Source organism: Lepisosteus platostomus, chromosome 4 (genome assembly GCF_059453375.1).
Source record: "Lepisosteus platostomus isolate fLepPlt1 chromosome 4, fLepPlt1.hap1, whole genome shotgun sequence".
Classification (NCBI taxonomy): Eukaryota; Metazoa; Chordata; class Actinopteri; order Semionotiformes; family Lepisosteidae; genus Lepisosteus; species Lepisosteus platostomus.
The window spans coordinates 20363123-20381918 of record NC_142614.1 but is presented as its reverse complement, the minus strand read 5'-3'; the positions used below and the strand labels follow the sequence as shown (position 1 = coordinate 20381918).

At 36.7% G+C, this 18796-nt stretch overlaps 1 protein-coding gene across 1 annotated transcript; it reads right to left on the bottom strand.

Annotated features, from left to right (window-relative positions):
* Positions 1-1227: 1227 nt before the first annotated feature.
* Positions 1228-12501, bottom strand: cplx4a (complexin 4a). Its single transcript, XM_088628917.1, has 3 exons — positions 11930-12501; positions 5787-5874; positions 1228-2823 (listed from the first exon to the last, which is right to left on the bottom strand). Exons 1-3 carry the CDS (start codon positions 12094-12096, stop codon positions 2596-2598), a joined length of 483 nt encoding a protein of 160 aa, XP_088485043.1. The 5' UTR covers positions 12097-12501; the 3' UTR covers positions 1228-2595.
* Between the last annotated feature and the right edge of the window lie 6295 nt (positions 12502-18796).

The following is an 18796-nucleotide window of genomic DNA, read 5'->3' as shown; positions in this document are numbered from 1 at the left end:
TCTAGAACATTAAAACACACAAATAGAAAATGTAGGCAGACATTATTTTTTCTAAGTAGTAACTAGATTAATTCATATTTGTAGTCCAAGACTCTAAAAATGTCTTAATGTCACTGGTGAACTGAGGCCAACTTTTTTGTTCAATAACGGGAAGTTTGTTTAAAAAAGCATAATGCGAGAATCTCGTAGTATAATGAAATGGTAAGTAATTGATGGTCCAATTTCTTTTAAAGAGAAAACATGGTCATTGTGCCCATTGTACACATTTCAAATAAGTAATTCAAATAAGTAAACCATCTATGTTAATGATTTGGTAGACAGTTTAAAAAAACTCAAAATTAATTTGAAAATGGAGCAGAAAGGCCGATAACATAAATGATACTACATGATCCCCAACACAGAGATGAAAAGAATAAAAGAACACCTGGATTTCCTTTCTAAATCCCTTAACAGTCACTGTAACACGAGTAAGGGGATAAAACACTGGACTTCAGCCTTCCTGCAACAGGCCCTGCGCAGCTTTAAATTAATCGAGGAGATTTGTTTTTGCCTGAATTATTCTATTTATACTGTCGATCAGGCAGTTTAATCTAATTGTCAAACTGCACTAGCAATAACACAAACCATGTAACATTCTCAAAGTTTCAGGAATTCTATTCTCTTAAAAATATTCTGAATAAGATGTTATGATACTACTTGGTATTAAAATACTCAATCTTTGCTGTGATTGGTGAAAAATAATGTTTTGCCTCGATATTCCTTTCTTTTGATTTTTTTCTCTTAGTATCATCACTGTGTTAGGAGTATGAGTATAAACAGTAGTGTGAAAATATATGATAATACATGTAGATTTTTTTTTACCTTTATTGACAAAATTGAAGATAGTCATTAGTGATTTGCAAACTTGTCTTTCAAGAGTACCTGATGGAAGTACAGTATGTTGTGCTCATTGTTGTTTTAGTGTATGAAATTCTACATAATCGGTTTGTTCCTTAATATAATAGAATACAATAGTGGCATAGAATAAGTTGTTACTTATATTGATCCATGATTCTTTGTGTATTAGTGACCAATATGAAAATTTATGTTTCACCATCAGAGCAGCAGTTTTTTCTGCAGTTTACTGATATTTGTATAGAAATCAATTTGATAATCACATTGAAAGTAGTTAAAATATTTGACAATACTTTTCTACTTCCATACAGCTCTTCCCTTAGAAAACAAGGCTTTTTCTTTTTTTCTTTCATTCATTTATTATTTTTAAAACTAAGCTCATTGGTAATTTTGAAGCTTTTCAAGAAGAAAACATTTCTACAGATTTGAATGTACATTTTGCTTTTTCTATACTTTTTTTTTACACAATGTCCGTAGGTTATTTTCAAAAATACTGTGACAGAATAACTGTTACAACATTTTTTGTCAAAAAACAGAATCTTCATTATTGTGGGGAACAAATAACCCTTTTTCAAATTTATTTTCAGTTATGACTGAAAATTAAACCCAGGTTTTGTGTGTGCATGAAAGAAATATTTGATAAAGACAGGAGTTGGACCTTTTGAATAATCTCCTAACACAAAGATTATGCTCTCAGACTCAAAAATTAATTTAATATATATCCAATGTTTCTTTGGACAATAATAATGACAATTATTTGTGTTACCCAAAATAGTATTTATAAATGCACTGGATACAAGTAAAACAGTTGCAAACAATGGAATTAGTTTGAAAAATAACTGAAAATCACAATATGAAACACAACATAAACACTAAATCCTATAGACCCAAATACACAACTGAAGAATTGTTTATTTTTTAAAATCTAAGCATTAATGATTACAAAACATATTATTAATGCATATTTTTAGAATGGTAAACACAAGCCATAATAGTGGTCAACAGCATACCTTTTTAGTTAAAAAGCTGCTGTTTCTTTAAGTGCTGCCTCTGTTTTTTAAGAGGATCTCAAAATTTCCATTGAATAAAGAAGAGCCTTGACTCAGATGTACTGTAATCACACAAAAGTAGAGTTAGGTATTTTAATTTGTGGAGCAATGTGTACCTGCCGTTATCATTTCTAAATATGTCTAACATAAAGCATGCTATTTCAATAAAACAATCTTAATATATAATTTAACAAATTAAATATTACTGTATATTAATCCCTCAAACTCTCTCACCATAAGTAACATAATGTAAAGTCACAAAGATTGAATTAACATACAGACAGTTTAACAGTGTGTATGGACTTCATATTCCTCCTTAACAGCTCACATGAAATACAGTACAAACCTAAATTACAAGTACAGGTATAGAAGCTTTCACGCTGGTGAAGCAGTGTATGGAAGTTTGTAGGAACCAGGAGCAAAGAATAAATCTGAGCATTGTTTTATTCAGACAGCACTTACAAGAAATTTTGTTTTGTTCTACGCGTTAACTGGAATACATAGGAAAATAATCTGTTCTGAGCTTCAGAGGAATTTCTTGGGGGAAAAAAGATATCATGAAAGAAATCTTTGTCAAGTTTTTTCAAGTTTATTTTATCTTATTAGAAGAACAAGTTCTTAAAACCTGAGATCTAGCGGAGCAACTCTCCTATCACATCAGAGAGCATTTCTGTTCTGCCGCCACCTTCATCTCCGTGAAGGTGGCTTGGGCTTTCTCCTTAATCTGGTCCATGTCCATGTTCTGGAGGTTTTGCATCTGCCCTAGAATAGAGTCCTTCTCCTCTTCCTCCACTGCATCCTCATCCACCATCTTTCTCAGTTCCTCAGGCACGTCCACGTCATCTCCTGCGATCTGGATCATGCTCTCATCTTGTTCACTCTGCAGATAACAATCACATGAGAGCAGTTACAAATGAGAGGAGGCCATGCAACCCGTATGAAAGAAATCAGGTGGTGCGGTGGCTCTGTGGCTAAGGATCTGCACCTGTGGCTGGAAGGTTGCTGGTTTATATCCCCCAGCTGGCAGAGGAATCCTACTCTGTTGGGCCCCTAAGCAAGACCCTTAACCCCAACTGCTCCAGGGGTGCTGTATGAATGCGCTCTGACCCCAAGCTTCTCTCCCTGTCTGTGTGTCTCATAGAGAGCAAGTTAGGGTATGCGAAAAAAGACAAATTGATTACACAAGAAATTGTATATGGCCAATAAAGTGATCTTATATAGCCCTTTTGGTGGTTAATAGCTGATTTATCCTATGATCTCATTCCACTGCTTGTACTTACTTGTAAGAAGATACTATTGACTTTAAAAAAATGGCTGGGAAGCTTTTCCAATAATCCCGCAACCCTTTGGGTAATGAAGTGCCTTACGCTTTGCATTCAGCAATGTTACTGCAAGATGCTTTTCCTCACCTTCAGCGCAAAATGCTTTGAAAAATACCATCTTGAAATATAGAAATATAGAACATTTTTTACAGTAGCGTGCTGTGCACAAATAAAGATAATTTATGTTTTCAATACCAGCTTTTATTAGAGGGTCATCTGAATTTTCTGTGATAATGGGGCATCCTGATAATTTAAATTTTCTACTGAAAATTGATTTCTCTATATCACTTATTAAACCTCAAAATCCAGTGCATTTCATCACAATCATACGTATTTTAAACAGTAAGATAGGGACAATAGAATTATCCACTACATTTTCAGCTTTAAACCATACAACACAGCTTTAATCTGCATTTACCCAAGATGACTTTAATCATAAGTATTTTATTTCTCGGAATCTATGTAAGAGCAGACTAGGTCTCTATGAAGTGTAAAAGAGAAAATCATTTTAATACAATATTAGTATTGTTTAGTCATGATAAGATTTGTTTCAACTTGCTTTGCTGAGGGCCAACTCCCTGGTCATAGGGCTAGGTGCAAAGGTAGAGATACTGTAGGTGGAAACCAACAAACTAATGCAAAGAAGAAAGGGCTAATATATGGTATTTGTATTTTTATGTAAGAAATCAGGGCTGATTACAAGTTAGGGCGCCTGAGGTAAAAGTGAGCTTAGCTGCTGTCATCCACACAAGGAGACATAAGGTCTGTTGCAGTACACAATTATGTCATTGATCAGAGAAAATATGCCATTTAAAACCATACTTGGCTGAGGTTGTGAACTGCTCTTGCTAAGGAAGCTAACACTTGTCTTTTGTTTTTCAAATCCAGTGTGTCAAGACAAGAGCAGATATCAAAAGCAGTCTAGTACCTGTACAGTGTATGTTCATTCTTAGGAGTTGAGAGCCAGTCCACTGAGAGGACAAATTTTGACAAATAATATTTTTGCACATCATGAATACGTCCACTTCTCTATAGGCTATGCTTCACCTCAATAGGCTAGTATCTCTGCGCATGCAGGGCTTACTGGTTACGGGATGTATGCACCTATTTATGATTCCCCCCCCAACAAAAGTTTAAGTTTTATGCCATTAGCATGGACAAAGTTTCAAAAGTGTCAAATAGTGATATTCTATAATTCACTATGCCTTAGTGGCTGATGCAATGTCCCTGAAAGTTGGCATTAACAAAAGAAAACGTAGGTGTGAACTCAGTTTTTGTTGCAGAGAAAGCATTCTCTGATATCACTATAATGTGTGATTTGTCAAAATTGTAATTGCTTCTGAAACAGGAACTAGAGGTCACAGACAAAAAGCGAGTGGCCTGCTTTGAAGTCTTCCACATATGCTGCTTTTCGTATGCATTCCTTGCCTCTGCTTTGCCTCTTCAGAAATCCATAAATCTTTCTGCAAAGGAAGTTTTCTTAAAGTACAGCAATACCCAAAACACATAATGATGTTCAGCATAATGATCTAAGACATGCAGAAAAACCAAGACAATTATTTCTAAAGAGGAAAACCATCAATGTGCTATGAGTAATTCAAATAGGTAGCGTCAGCATGCGTAGGCTGCAAAGGAACAAGTAAAGGTTTATTCCATGCTGAAAAGAGAAGAAAAGAAGCACAACGTTTCAGCTGTGGAGCCTTCTTTCTTTTCTTCTCTTTTTGGCATGGAATAAGCCTTTACTTGTTCCTCCAAAATGCTGTGAGGACTTTTAGAATGACACTGGCCTTTTTACTGCTCTCAATTTGAGATGCCATTCAACATTGACACTCTTCCAGCTCAGCTGTGCAGTTGTGCTGATCCTCCTCATAACCACTGTGTCTCTTGTTCAAATACCTTTTAGTTGCTCTCTAACTGTTGGGACACATCTGCTGGAATTGAACTTGCAGAAAGCCTGAACTGAGAACAAGTGGAAAGTTAGGAACTAATTTGAATCATCTTGCCAAAATCTGATGACATCAGTCTTTATGTATTAAGTATTTTATGTAAGTATTTTCATATGTTATTGCTTTGAAAAAAGGAGAAATGTCTCATAGATAATGTGCAGTTGTGGCAAAATGTTTGCAAGCTTGTAGAAGCATCCTCGTAAGGCCATGCAATATATGATAAGGACAATTTGATATGTTCTACTATACTTTAATCCCCACACAGTTTGGATTAATTAAATTTAGCTGATTCAGAACGTAGGGGTAGGATGACAGTATCATCTTGACTAAAACTTGAAGACTTTTTATTAGTGCAGATATGTTCTTATTCTTAATAACATTTGGAATTAATTAAAAAATGGTTCTGACAAAATTATTAAACATTATTTTTTAAATAATTTCATAAATGAACAATAATTTTTCATTTCCACACTGGATTGTCTTGATTTTTATTTTTACTGTACTCTTTGTTTCAAAAAATGAAAAGGCAATATAGAAAGAAAAGGATTGTCCTGCACACGTCACTGGTACCTTACCTTTGGCAACCTGTATTTTTCTCGCAAGTGGACCCTTAAAGTTGCTCTTTCTGCTTTCTTGTGTGCAAACTCTGCATCCCGTTCCATTCTGCAACCGGGAAAAAGATAAAAACAAGCACAAAAGGATTGTTTAAGTACAATTCTCCACTACTTCTTATTTTCATTGCGCTTCTAATTGGCCACATGACTTAAGAGTGAAGATTGCATGTAAACTTTATTCCCTTTCTGCATCATTGGTGTCAGCCTTTCTCCCACTGAGATGCAGATTAGCTTTACAAAATAAATATCTTTAGGCTTCAGAGTAAGTTATTTAGACTAAGTGTGGGTAACTATGCCTGGTGCTAAATATATTACAAAACTCTCCTTTTATTTTTTTAATCATTGCAGAAGAAACCGCTAAGTGCGTTCAGACTTGCTAATACTATTTTACAAATAAGTCAACTAGGAATTGATTTCTATCAAACCTTAACATTTTATTGAATAAACACACAAAATAATAATATCTGTGAAGGGAATGGAAACCATACAGAAAATGGACTTTGAAATAACGTATTTAAGGAAACTTCAACTGAGATTGTAAAAATGGGACCTATCAACGAGAAATTCACATTTTAGTGCACTGCTAGTTGAGGTGTGATGTGTAAAGATCCATAGGATCTTTTAACTTGCACATGGCCAAAATATGTATAAAAACTAGTGAGATTTTTAAATATATTCAAACAGGTAGGCATAGAGTTGGAAAATATGATAGGCCATAGTAGAATGTATATGAATAATAAGGAACAAGAAAACAGTTTAGTCCATACTGAAAACACATTCCATGCCTACGAATGGTGACGCAGCTACCTACTTGAAATACTACAGTATATGAATAATATACATATACTATATAACAAAAATGACGAACTTGACTAAAATGTTTAAAACTTGACAGTTGGGATTTGGTCCACCTTCAACTTTTAGCAGGGTAGTTTGTGTAGATTAGGGCAGCACAGTGGTTAGCATTGCTGTCTTGCAGTGGTGGGGTCATGGGTTCAATTCTTGGGGTGCTCTCTGTGTGGAGTTTCTGTGTTTGTTTGAGGTGCTCCTCTTTCTTCCCACAGTCCCAAAACATACTAGTAGGTTAATTGACTGATAGGAAAATTGGCCATGGTGCGATTGTTTGCATGTGTATACAGTATATGCCCTACAAATGACTGGTGTCCTGTATAAGGTGCATCCTTAGCATAAGCGGTTACAAAACAGATGGATGGATTTGAAAACTCTACTTGTTATAAATGTTCTACACATTCTTGAATGATAGCCAGAATTCCCTTGATATTTGTTTAGATCCTGATCCTTTGAATTTATACCGCAGGACCGCAATTTTTACTGCAGGATCCGTCTCAGAGCACATTTTGCCGACAATTCCTCTTCACAGGCAGCTGATAACAACCCGGTTATTGATGTCATTAACAACATTAATCCCAAACAGAGCTGTTGGACTCCCTCCTCTGGCCGTTTTCCACCAGTTGATTATTTCATCAACCAATGCACTAATCAAGCTCCCAAGGCACTCTGTATACCCAGTAAACATAGGTCTAACCTCACCCAAGGAGAAAATCAGGCGCTCCAGTCTCTCCGCAACAGGGATGATATCGTCATCAAACCAGCGGAAAAAGGAGGTGCTGTTGTGGTGTGGCGTAAGGATCTATATATCTTTGAAGCCTCTAGACAACTAACTGACACTTCTGCCTACCTCCCTCTCCAACAGGACCCTACCACTGACTACCAAAAGGAAGTGGTATCCACCATTTCCCTTCTTATCAGCAGTAACGAGCTCCCCCAGGAGGCGAACCGGCTCATCATGGAACACCCACAGGTATCTCAATTTTACCTCCTCCCCAAAATCCACAAACCGGACACCCCTGGACGCCCCATCGTATCAGCATGTAACTGTCCAACTACTTACATCTCAGCCTTTCTCGACAGCCTCATGAGACCGCTGGTTGAAGATCTTCCCTCATACATCAAAGACACCAACCACGCGCTCCAACTTTTCAATGATTTCCAATTTCAGGGTACCGAATGCCACATTTTTACCATGGACATCACATCTCTGTACACCGTCATTCCCCATAATGACGGCCTTACAGCCCTCAAGCACACGCTGGACAAACGCACAGTGCTTGATCCACCCACCCACACCCTGGTACGCCTTGCAGAATTGGTCCTCACACTGAACGCATTCTCTTTCAATAATCTTTTTTACCAACAGGTCAGTGGAGTTGCCATGGGCACCAGAATGGGACCCAGCTATGCCAACATTTTTGTCGGCTGGGTAGAAGAACGCTTCTTTGCTTCCTACACTGGCTATGTCCCTGACCTCTACAAACGATATATTGATGACTGCGTCGGTGCCGCCACATGCTCCAACGATCAGCTTGAATTCTTCCTGCACCATTTCACCAACTTCCACCCGTTCCCTCAAATATACGGTTAACATATCTTCCACCACTCTTCCGTTTCTAGACATCCACTTGTCTATCAACTACCCCCGACTGTCCACTTCAGTTTATTACAAACCCACGGATTCACACAGCTACCTCCTGTACAGCTCATTTCACCCCAACCACACTAAAAACTCTCTTCCTTTTTCACAGTTCCTTAGGTTACGACGATTATGCAGCGATGACATCGACTTCGAAAACCAAGCCCTCCAAATGTACTCATTTTTCATCAACAGAGGATACCCCAGCAGTGTGATTGACAGGGCCCTTGCCCGAGCCAAAAACACCCCCCGGACCATCAACCCGATCAGGAACTCCCGCCGTAACAACCGCATTCCTTTGGTGCTTCCTTACCACCCTAACACACTTCCTATCCCCAGGACCATTAACCAGAACTTTTCCATCCTACAGGATGATCCCTCCATTGGGGCCCTCTTTTCTGATCGCCCTATCATCTCATATCGCCGACCATCTAATCTGCGTAACCTCCTTGTTCACAGCTCCCTTGACCGCCCTCAACAACCATCCACACCAGGCACTTTCCCTTGCAACAGAGCTCGCTGTATCACCTGCAAGTACACAGCCACCACCACACTCATTCAAGGCCCCTCAGGACAATTCCGGATCACCCAGACAGCATCTTGTACATCCAGCAACCTTATTTACTGTATCTCTTGCAGTAAATGCCCAGCCATCTACATTGGAGAAACAGGAAGGAGACTCGGAGACCGCTTCAGAGAACACGTCAGGGCTGTCAAGATTAAAGATCTCTCCAAGCCCATTGTTTCTCATTTCACCTCTGACGGCCACGACCACTCTAATCTCTCCATCTGTGTTCTCAAAGACGGTTTTCCGAACTCATACATCAGAAAGACCACCGAAACTAAAATTATTCTGCAGCTAGGATCACACATTCTCCCTTCCCTTAACGACAGATTACTGTTCTTTTAAATTTTCTCCATTCATTGGAAGTTTCATTTCACACCTCTCTGCACCCATTCTGACTTCACACCTCTTGATTGGCCTCTCTTTCTGTCCCCTGCTCCCGCCTCTCACTCCTCCTCCCTCTCAACCTTTGTTCTCCCCCTACTTTACCTTTGCCTACTGCCCTGTCTCTCTCACACCTGAAGAAGGCTCCACGGCCGAAACGTTGTGTTCTCTTTCTTCTTTTTTTCAGCATGGAATAAACCTATTACTTGTTCCTTTGCAGCCTACGCATGCTGACGCAGCTACCCACCTGAACTACTACCGCCTTTGAATTTATAGACCTATCTTCTTTTGTCTATTGTATAAGGTCATTGTCATTCTCACTGTGAAATGATTGTGGGCTTTATACAGTATAAGAAATTCACCAGGTAAAATTAAGATGTAATTTTTGTACATTCATCTTATGTGCTTCTTTTGTTCTATGATTTCCAATGACTGTAAGAATGTTCCCATATACTAATGTGTAATGTCCTGTGGTTTATACAATAAACAAACAGTAAAATCGTGTTTCATAAATTAATAAGAAGGTTAATTGTTGTAGAAATAGATTGTCGGACAAGGTTCAAGGTTCCAAAAATTTTCATAGTTCATTTACTTAATAAATCAGAAGGAAAATACATAATTCACAGAACATACAGTATAAGAATAAAATCTTAAAGCCTGGCACAGGAGGAAGGGAGAACTAGTAAGGAGATTTGTTATGCCATTGGATGTTTTTAATTCAACATTTTATAGTTATTCTGGATAAACATGTTAGTGAAATTCACAAGAAAAAGCCATTTAGGATAAGCATTTTCAACACATACATTTTTATTGACAATTTTATCATTTTAATTTTTAAGACATTAAAAGTTCCTTCAAAACAGTGAACATAATAGAAGGAAATTGCATTTTTTAGGAAACAGACCTCTCATTATATATAGTGGTTTCTGCGCAGTAGTAATTAACTCTGCTGTTTCCAAATAAGTTTAAAAATGTTTACCACTTAGTCACAAGGTTTAGTTTTTTCTAAAGAATATATATCAAACAGCTGAAATGTATTTTGTGTAGAACATGAGTCATGAAAGCTGGTAAGAGGTTCCTGACCCCAACACTAATCCTTAAAGCACTGACTTAGAGTTTTAAAAATAGTATTATCATGGCTCTGTTATGGCCAACCACAGGATAAATATAAAGCATAATTTATCAATCTGCCATAAATGAATTACTACAATTAAATCATTGCAATGGAAAGAAAATGATAATCTGTTGAAAACAGTTCGTATAATGGTGCTATGAAAGAACACATTCAGTTGCAATGCATCAGTTCCAGTTGCTACAATCATGGATTAGAGGCATAGCTACTTACAGCAAATACAGAATAATTTCATGGAAAAGCAACATTAACAATATTTGAAAGGACTTTCAACATTGCTTATTACAGTATATTACAGCAAATACAATTAAAGGTAAAATGGCAGCAGCATAACTATCAAACAACCTGTACAGGCCCATGGATCTTTCTATTGTAATTATACTCACAAGTAAATATACTTTTGAGTTAATCTTGATGTATATTTTGCAATATGATCATTAAAGTACTGTACTTTTGTTGTCATTTTTCCTAAGAGATTATATTATTTTTTTCTTGGATGCAGGTAAAAATAAATTGTCTTGACCTGTGAAAAAGATTAATTATGTAGAAAGATTCCTCCCTCAATGAAGTGCCCAATTGTGAAATATGCAGAAAATGAAAGATAATTATTTTGCTCCTCTTCTAACCCTTAAAAAGAAGTGGTATAATTAAACCCTTATGATTGCACAGCAGCGACTTTTCAATCCTAACACAATTACATTATGCACAAAAACATATTTATACGACCTCTCCCATTTCTCTTGAATACCTACTAAACAACACACGTCAAAGGGGACTGGATGGTAGATTATGAGAAGACATGAGGCTGCAGTAGATCAGTCATATGACTGCTTTTGTCCTTATTTGTGAACTGTGCCAGTCTGGCTGGCTTTATTTAGTTCTCAGACTGAACAAAGGCAAAGAGTATTGTTACAGAGCAAAAAAAGGCAATTCTTTATGCAGTGATACTCCTGTTGGGAGTATAATACTTCTATCGAGGGTGCTGCAGATATGGAAAAATGGCAGTTCTGTCCAGATAAATAAAAAAACAGGAACCAACAACAGCAATGTAATGTTTTTCTTCTTGTATCATGGAATTTTTAACCTTTACTATGATTTGGATTGGCTCAGATTTGCCCTACAAGTCTGTGGAAGACTCCAGTCACAAAAACACAACCTGTCCAAAGTACAGGTCCAAAGTAATAGTGGAACAGTCTGTCTTGATAAGATAAGATGTAAGTACTTGGAGGAACAACTTGACAGTGTTAACTCTTTTTTTGAAGGCGTATGTTCTGTTTCATTAACATATACTGTATGAACTACACTGGGTGGAATCCTTATGTCATCCTGCCTTTGCCAAACTCTTTACAATTGTGCATTTTCGTCACCTTGTTGTCATACGGAATTCACTGCATTTTTGTTAATAAAATAAAAAAATCAGCCTCATCTAATTGCTTCAGGATTTGGAGCCATTAGCTAACTTTTTCTGTAGCTTGGGAGTATCCCTGTGAGGGTCCCTCTATACGTGTTGCCAAATGAAAGCTGGCACTTACTTTTCTTCCAAAACCTGTCTCTGGTACTCCTCATACTCCTCGCGGGTCATCCCCGCTGCTGCGGCAGGGTCTGCTGGGGCCCCGGACTCCTCCTTCTTCTCCTCTCCTCCTCCCAGCCCCAGGTTCTTCACCTGGCTGCTCACCATGTTCTTCAAAAGGAAGGACATCGTGCGGGTGGCGTCAAGCTTTTTAATAAGAGCGACCCGGTTTCTTTTTGTTTTCGAAGCCCCCAATATTTGTTTTTCCAGTGGCAAAATCCAACAAGAGTCTGACTAACAAGACTGCGGCTGCCCAGCCGTGTTGTCAAGGGCACAGTGACGGTGGAGAGTAGAAGCCAAACAAACGAGAAAAAAAACAGTTATGCCAGCTATAATCTGGATTAAAATGTCGAACTCTCTTGCACTGAGAGGCAGATGGTTTAGATTACAGCTGAACAAAAAATCATTACTTACAATTTGCTAGTTTTCATATTAATGCCATAAGCTAATTGAAAGTGCCATTATTGTGTAGATGATGTGTTGCAAGGAAATGCTTGAAAAATAAAAGCAACTATTTTTGCAACTTTAGTCACTGTGTTGTCCTGACCAAAGCTAATCGTGTTACTTAAGTGGAAGCAACCCACGTGCTGACAAGAGTGGTTCAAAGAGATTTGCTGTACATTCATGCTGCTGAGCCACAGAAAGAAAGAAAGGATTAACAGCTGTGATTTATCGCTCAAGAAAGGAGCTGAGGTTATTTCAGACATTTTCCTGCTCATATGTTCCTATGAAGAGAGAGGAGGATAGAATGGAGAATGATGAACATTGCTTACTTTTTACAGAAGGAGATGAGTCTAGGCAGCTGAAAGCTGGTCCTCTCCAGGCAACATTAACATAGGGAATGATGTTAAATCCAAAGTATACAAACTACTATGATATTATCTTCTTTCTCGTTTAGGTTTAAGATTATCCAGCTGTCCATCTAAGGGGAAAAATCATGTTGCAGTGAAAATATAATCTTTTTTTGGAAACATGTTCAAATCCTGTTTTCAGTCTCTAAACATTTTCCATATGTTACTGACACACAGAAAACATTAGAATGGCCTTTTCAATACAACAGTTGGGTAAAGTGAGTCACTGATAAAAAGACTAGTGGCCTTACAATGCAAAATATATAAAGCTACATTTGAAAACTCAGGATCCATGTTGAAAACTAGCATTTTCTATACTAGTGGAGGTGAATAAACATACTGTAGTAAGCCCTGTCAGCCTAAAGAGAGCTTCATATCTGATACCAAGAACTATTCAGACCTATAATAGATGTACAATGTTATGTGACACATACACATCCTTTAACAATTCTGGAAACAAATAAAAACAGCTAATATTACAAAATAGATTATTAAAAAGATAACAAAAAATGTAAGTTTTTAAAGGCTACAAAATAATAAAATATAAGGGTTGTATTTCAGAGCCTTGGTCTCTAAGTATGAAATGCTCCAGTACCTCATAACCTATAGTTTCGAGATACTTTAAGATCCTCAGCAAAAACACATTTAACTGTTTAAATGTTTTTTTATGGAAAAAGATACAGAGAAAGTTTCTAATAAAATCCCTAGGATAAAATGAACAGAAATATTTATATTTGATCATTTGAAAACAAGATATTTAAAATCAGCTTCTGCATTTAAGGACAGTAGAAGAGAGATCACATCTTCGATTCAGTGACTCCAGTAGTGCAGTTCGAAGCAAGTTAAAGCTAGTCATGTTTTTTACACAGACCAATGAAATAAGAATTGGAATACTGGCATACAGAGATATGTTCTAATACTGTATAATGTATATGACATTACATACTATATTTAGGCAATAAAGATAACCTTTATGGAATGTGATGATATTACATGTATGGAACAATGTTAAGTCAAAATATGGCCAATAGATGATGTTTTAAATATTAAGCTAAAAGGTGGGTTTGTAATAATACACAAAAATTGGGATTTCAGTTTTAAAGTCATATGTAGCTGCTGCTCTAAGAAACATTTGCGGATTCAAACTTGGGTCCTGACAGGTAATATTCTGAAACTCTTAAATTGATCAAGAACTAAAAAAAGTGTGCTTACAATGTTTGGTTGTAGTGACACAATGAAGATACAGCCAGTTCGAAACATGTATTTGAGTGTCCTAATTAGTGCTGTACAAAGCAATGGTATGCTAGGACAAAATCCAGCATTCAACGATTCTTTAAACATACATTTGGGAGGAGGCCAATTTTTAATCTCATTCATTTCTGCTGTCCTACATGTAAATATTTCACTTCTAACTGCCGCCTTTGCACTTCTGTCTTGCACCTCTCCCCCTGTCTACAGTACACCCTTGCAACTGCTCCCTGGCTCATTCCTAGTGAAGACAGAGGTCTCAAACTTCTCTCAGCCAGGTGAACTATCCCAAATAAATTAATACATTTTAATCTGTACATCAAATCCATCAGGATTTGGTCTTTACTACTGAAATGAACTGTGTTGTCCTGGAACAATCAAATGAAAACATTCTTTCAGACATTTTGAAAAATGATTTCATGATTTAATTTAAAGCTGCACAGCAAAGTCATATTATTTGATACATACTATCTTTTATGAGAAATCATTGAGAAGGAAAACACATTTTTTTATCACAGCCTAGTTGACATTTTTCCAGTGCACCAGGAGAGTTTCTTTCGGACTGGTCAGATTTTCAGGATACTGACAGATTAATCACTGTCATTCACTGATAGCTGTCAGTCTGGACATTTCAGAATGCTTCAATTTCCATTCAGAGACATCTGAGGCACTGTTTACTTTTTTGTCTGTTCTAGGCTGCTGCTGTTTTTTGCATATTCATATGTCCAACTCTGAATTTGCAGAAGGATATCCCAATCAAAAAAAAACTTGCCCTGGTGTCTTGAGCCTGCCACACATTCCTACCAGTTAAATCATGGTAAGCTAAGTCCCACTGACAGCTTTCCTCTAGAACTCATATATATACAGGGAAAAGGAAATAAAAAATGCAGGTTTACAGTTTTGGAAAATGTTACTATAACCTCTGCAAATAACTAAGCCTTTTGAAGAATTGTGACCAGTACAAAAAAATGTGAATAATACTTTTAATAACATAATGAACACACATACATTTGTATAAATATTGGAATTAACTGGTCATAAAATCAGATTTATGACTAATGTCATGTTTATCAATTTATTTGAAAAAGTTGTAAATATTTATTGCATGCACCTTGTTTTTAATATTCAAACACCAATGCAAAAGGGTTTAAATGTAGAAAAGTAATTGGGAAACATGCGGTGGTTTCATGTTAGTGCCATAACTATTAGAGAACTATGTTTGCATCTAAGACGACTTCCATTGCAAGGATCTTTTCTATAAAAAACAATTTTATTTGTGCAGGCTGCCTCTGTGAACATATACCACATCTTTATTCTATGTATTATTTACAGCATAGTTCAGATAAGCATTTTATTTTTTAGTTTAACCACCGTTATTTTAAATTTACCAGATATAGATACAGATAACAATAATCTGGTTTATTGGTTCAACCAGATTTACTCAGATCAGTAACCTTGATGCTGCATAAAATAGCATTTGTATCTGACATTCACAGCTGCCATGACTTCACAGTTCCAAGGATGTTGGGCTTCATGCCGTCCTGCAGTCCTTGTGTTAAATAGTTTTATCAATCTTATTCCATATTGCATTTGTTCTAATTTCTCACCTCTAACATATTTAGGAGTCTTCAACTCCAGGAAACCTGTGTCTGGTAAGTGTTACAGCTCTCTGAAATGATCACCTGCTTTCCGCTAGTGAAAATAAATGAATTGGCTTAAGTAGATTGATTAAATAGTTAAGAGCACAGATTAGATGAGAACCATTCTGTTTATACGAGTATGTTATGTTAGGACTTCAAGCCACATGTGAAGATTCTACTATATGAAATATTCAAATTTATTTCAATGGTTTAGTGCTCATTATTTTCCAAATAAACACAAACAAATCACCGTGTTTGTCTTGTGTGAACATTAGAAGAGGTCAGTGTGACAGATGCACTGGTATTTCCCTTGCATTTCTGTGTAATCCTCTTCTGATAATAAATACAGATAGACAGAAAGGTCTATCAATCCAGGATTATTTATGCTGAAAACTCTGCATGCTTTAATTTTACTAATGGTAAGGCTTTGGAGCACATTTTAGCAGCTGAAACTCCACAGCTGAATCCAGAAAATATTACTTTCATTATGGAATTGCAATGCACTTTAATTTTCACTTCAAGTGCTATTTTTCCTAACTGGTTGGTACTATGAAAATAAAAAAAAATAAAAAAGGATGAATGACTTTATCATCTGATGCAATGACACTAGCAATTTGTGGAAATTTGGTAGCGTAGAGGTTACCATCTCTGTCACGTCATGTTTAGCAGATGACACTTTATAGATAAATAGACGTACTGCAGCCTGTGATACAGGACACCAACAGACCAAAGCAGTTACTGTACCTTGTAGATACTTTAATCATTTACTTTTTGATATATTTAGTTTATAGTATATCAACTGCTGCTATTTTATTTGGGCAAAGTGAGGGAAATGAAATGACCAGCTACTTTCCGCACATTAAAAACAAAAAACCCATAATAGTACATGAACTTGAAAAATGTTCCATTTATGATATATTTTCCAGGGAAACCATTATTTCAATTGATTTTCATAAGGATTTTGTAAATAGCAAACAAAGGATGGTTCCAGCAACAAAAGTCTGAGATTTAGGTGTACTGTATTGGGGGCTGTTCTAGATAAATTGTTCATCACTGATTTAAACTGATGAACTGATTTAAATTTTTAAGATTTTAACATTTCTTTCTTAAACAGATAAATGAGAAATTATGAATTGTTTATTCAAAATGAGGGAGCACTTAAAAGCAAGCTGAGAAGGTAATACACATACCTATGGTTCCATATGTTACATCAAACTATGTAGGTTAGGTTATTTTTTAAATCAAGGAAATAAATTATCACTGGTGTTAGAGAGCTTGGTAGAAACAAAAACAGAGATCCCTTGGGACCAGGGTCAGGAACCACCGACATAGAACAAAGTGATATTAATACGAGGGAAAAAATATTTTAAAATAAAAACGATCATCTCATCCAAGGTGTACCCTGCCTTACACCTGTTGCTTGCTGGGACAGGATCCTGCTGCCCTGTGACCCTGTATTTGATAAAGTGGTTATAAAATTGATGGACAAGTATTATCTTTCCCTGTAGTAGTCATTGATTATGTGATTACTTCCTATTACTTTCAAGTCTCATAAATACTTGGATGGCTAATACTTCCAGCAAGACACCCTTAATTCTGTTTTTTTTTCTATGCAATGTCAGAACCACAGGTAATTACAGGCTATGTGTAGTGTCCTTACATGTCCAATTAATACTAGTGATTTTAGTAAGATAAAAGCTGTTCGATCATGAGATTGTCTACGGATCATACACACTATTACTTTTTAGGCATTTGTATGCAAGAATATAGAATATGAAAAATGTACAATATGTCCACACCAGACAGTTCGATTACAGACAGATTCCAGTGTTGCATGCCACACAAAGGCAACACAACACATTTAGTTGCAATTAATCATAAATGTGCTTCATCATGTAATTAAATGGGTTGATGAGTAGTAATAGATTTAAAAATGCCTTTGTGGCTGAAATTAAATTTCACACAAATTAAAAAGTCTCCAAAATAGCTCTACCAGACTCATTCAGGTTCAAGGTTGAGCCTTATATACCTTACATCACTTTACGTTCTGAGCTATGACAGTGTGACTGGAATTCCCCATGTAGTGATGCAAAGTTAGCCAGGCAACACTGGAGATGAGAAGGGTCGAGCTGGCCACCCTAGTCTTGGTTTGCAATGTAAAGTGATCTTTCCAGTCATCTACGCTGTCAGGGTGTTGACAGTGAGAACCATATTATTGTTCCTATCAATACACTAATTATCCTGTAGGTACTGTTGGACCTGCACTGTGAAAAATGATGGATGATTCCTGTCAGTGATACAGGAAAATGAGCACAGCCCTCACCTTCTCACCTCACAGCAGCTGTGAGTGATCAATTTACAAATGAACATGTTAAAAAACTGGAAATAGTCTGTACAATGTTAGTAGAAAGAAAATAAAAGAATGTTGTTTTCTGACTAGCTGACTGGACAGCTATGCCAGGAATATCACAAAGTGAAACATACTATACTGTATAATTCTCTTCTGCAGCTGAAGATTAATGATGACCAGACATGCCCCTAGAAGATAACTAAGTATTTTTGTAACCACTCAACTGTTTGGGTTTAATCCTAGAGATTAATCTCCGAGGACACTGCAGACAACCTGGTTTGGCGAGTTTATGATTGCCTTTTATGAGATCCAATTTGGCTAACAGTAGGAGTAAATGCAAATCGTAACACCACTATGTTAGACCAGGTGCACTGCCTTTGCCAAAGATATGACTGATAGGTGACACACCCAAGGGATAGAAATGGAAATTATGAAGACTTAATTTAAATTGAAAAAAAGTGGTACTTCTTTACTCAAAGTGTTCTGTGGATTTTGAACAAGTTACCCAGTCATCAAGTAATGCAGATACTTTGGCTTCTTTCATGAAGCAGCTGGATTGAGATTTTCAGATCAACGACCAATTAGCAACCAAATGAGTTACAATAGATAAGGCAGACTGGTCTCCTGTCAGCTCTAACTTTATGTAGTTTTCAGAACTTAACTGTACTGTCACCACCGCAAAAACACAGAAGACGTTACGGTGTTTATGACGTTGTGGGTATTAAGAATCATGAAATAGT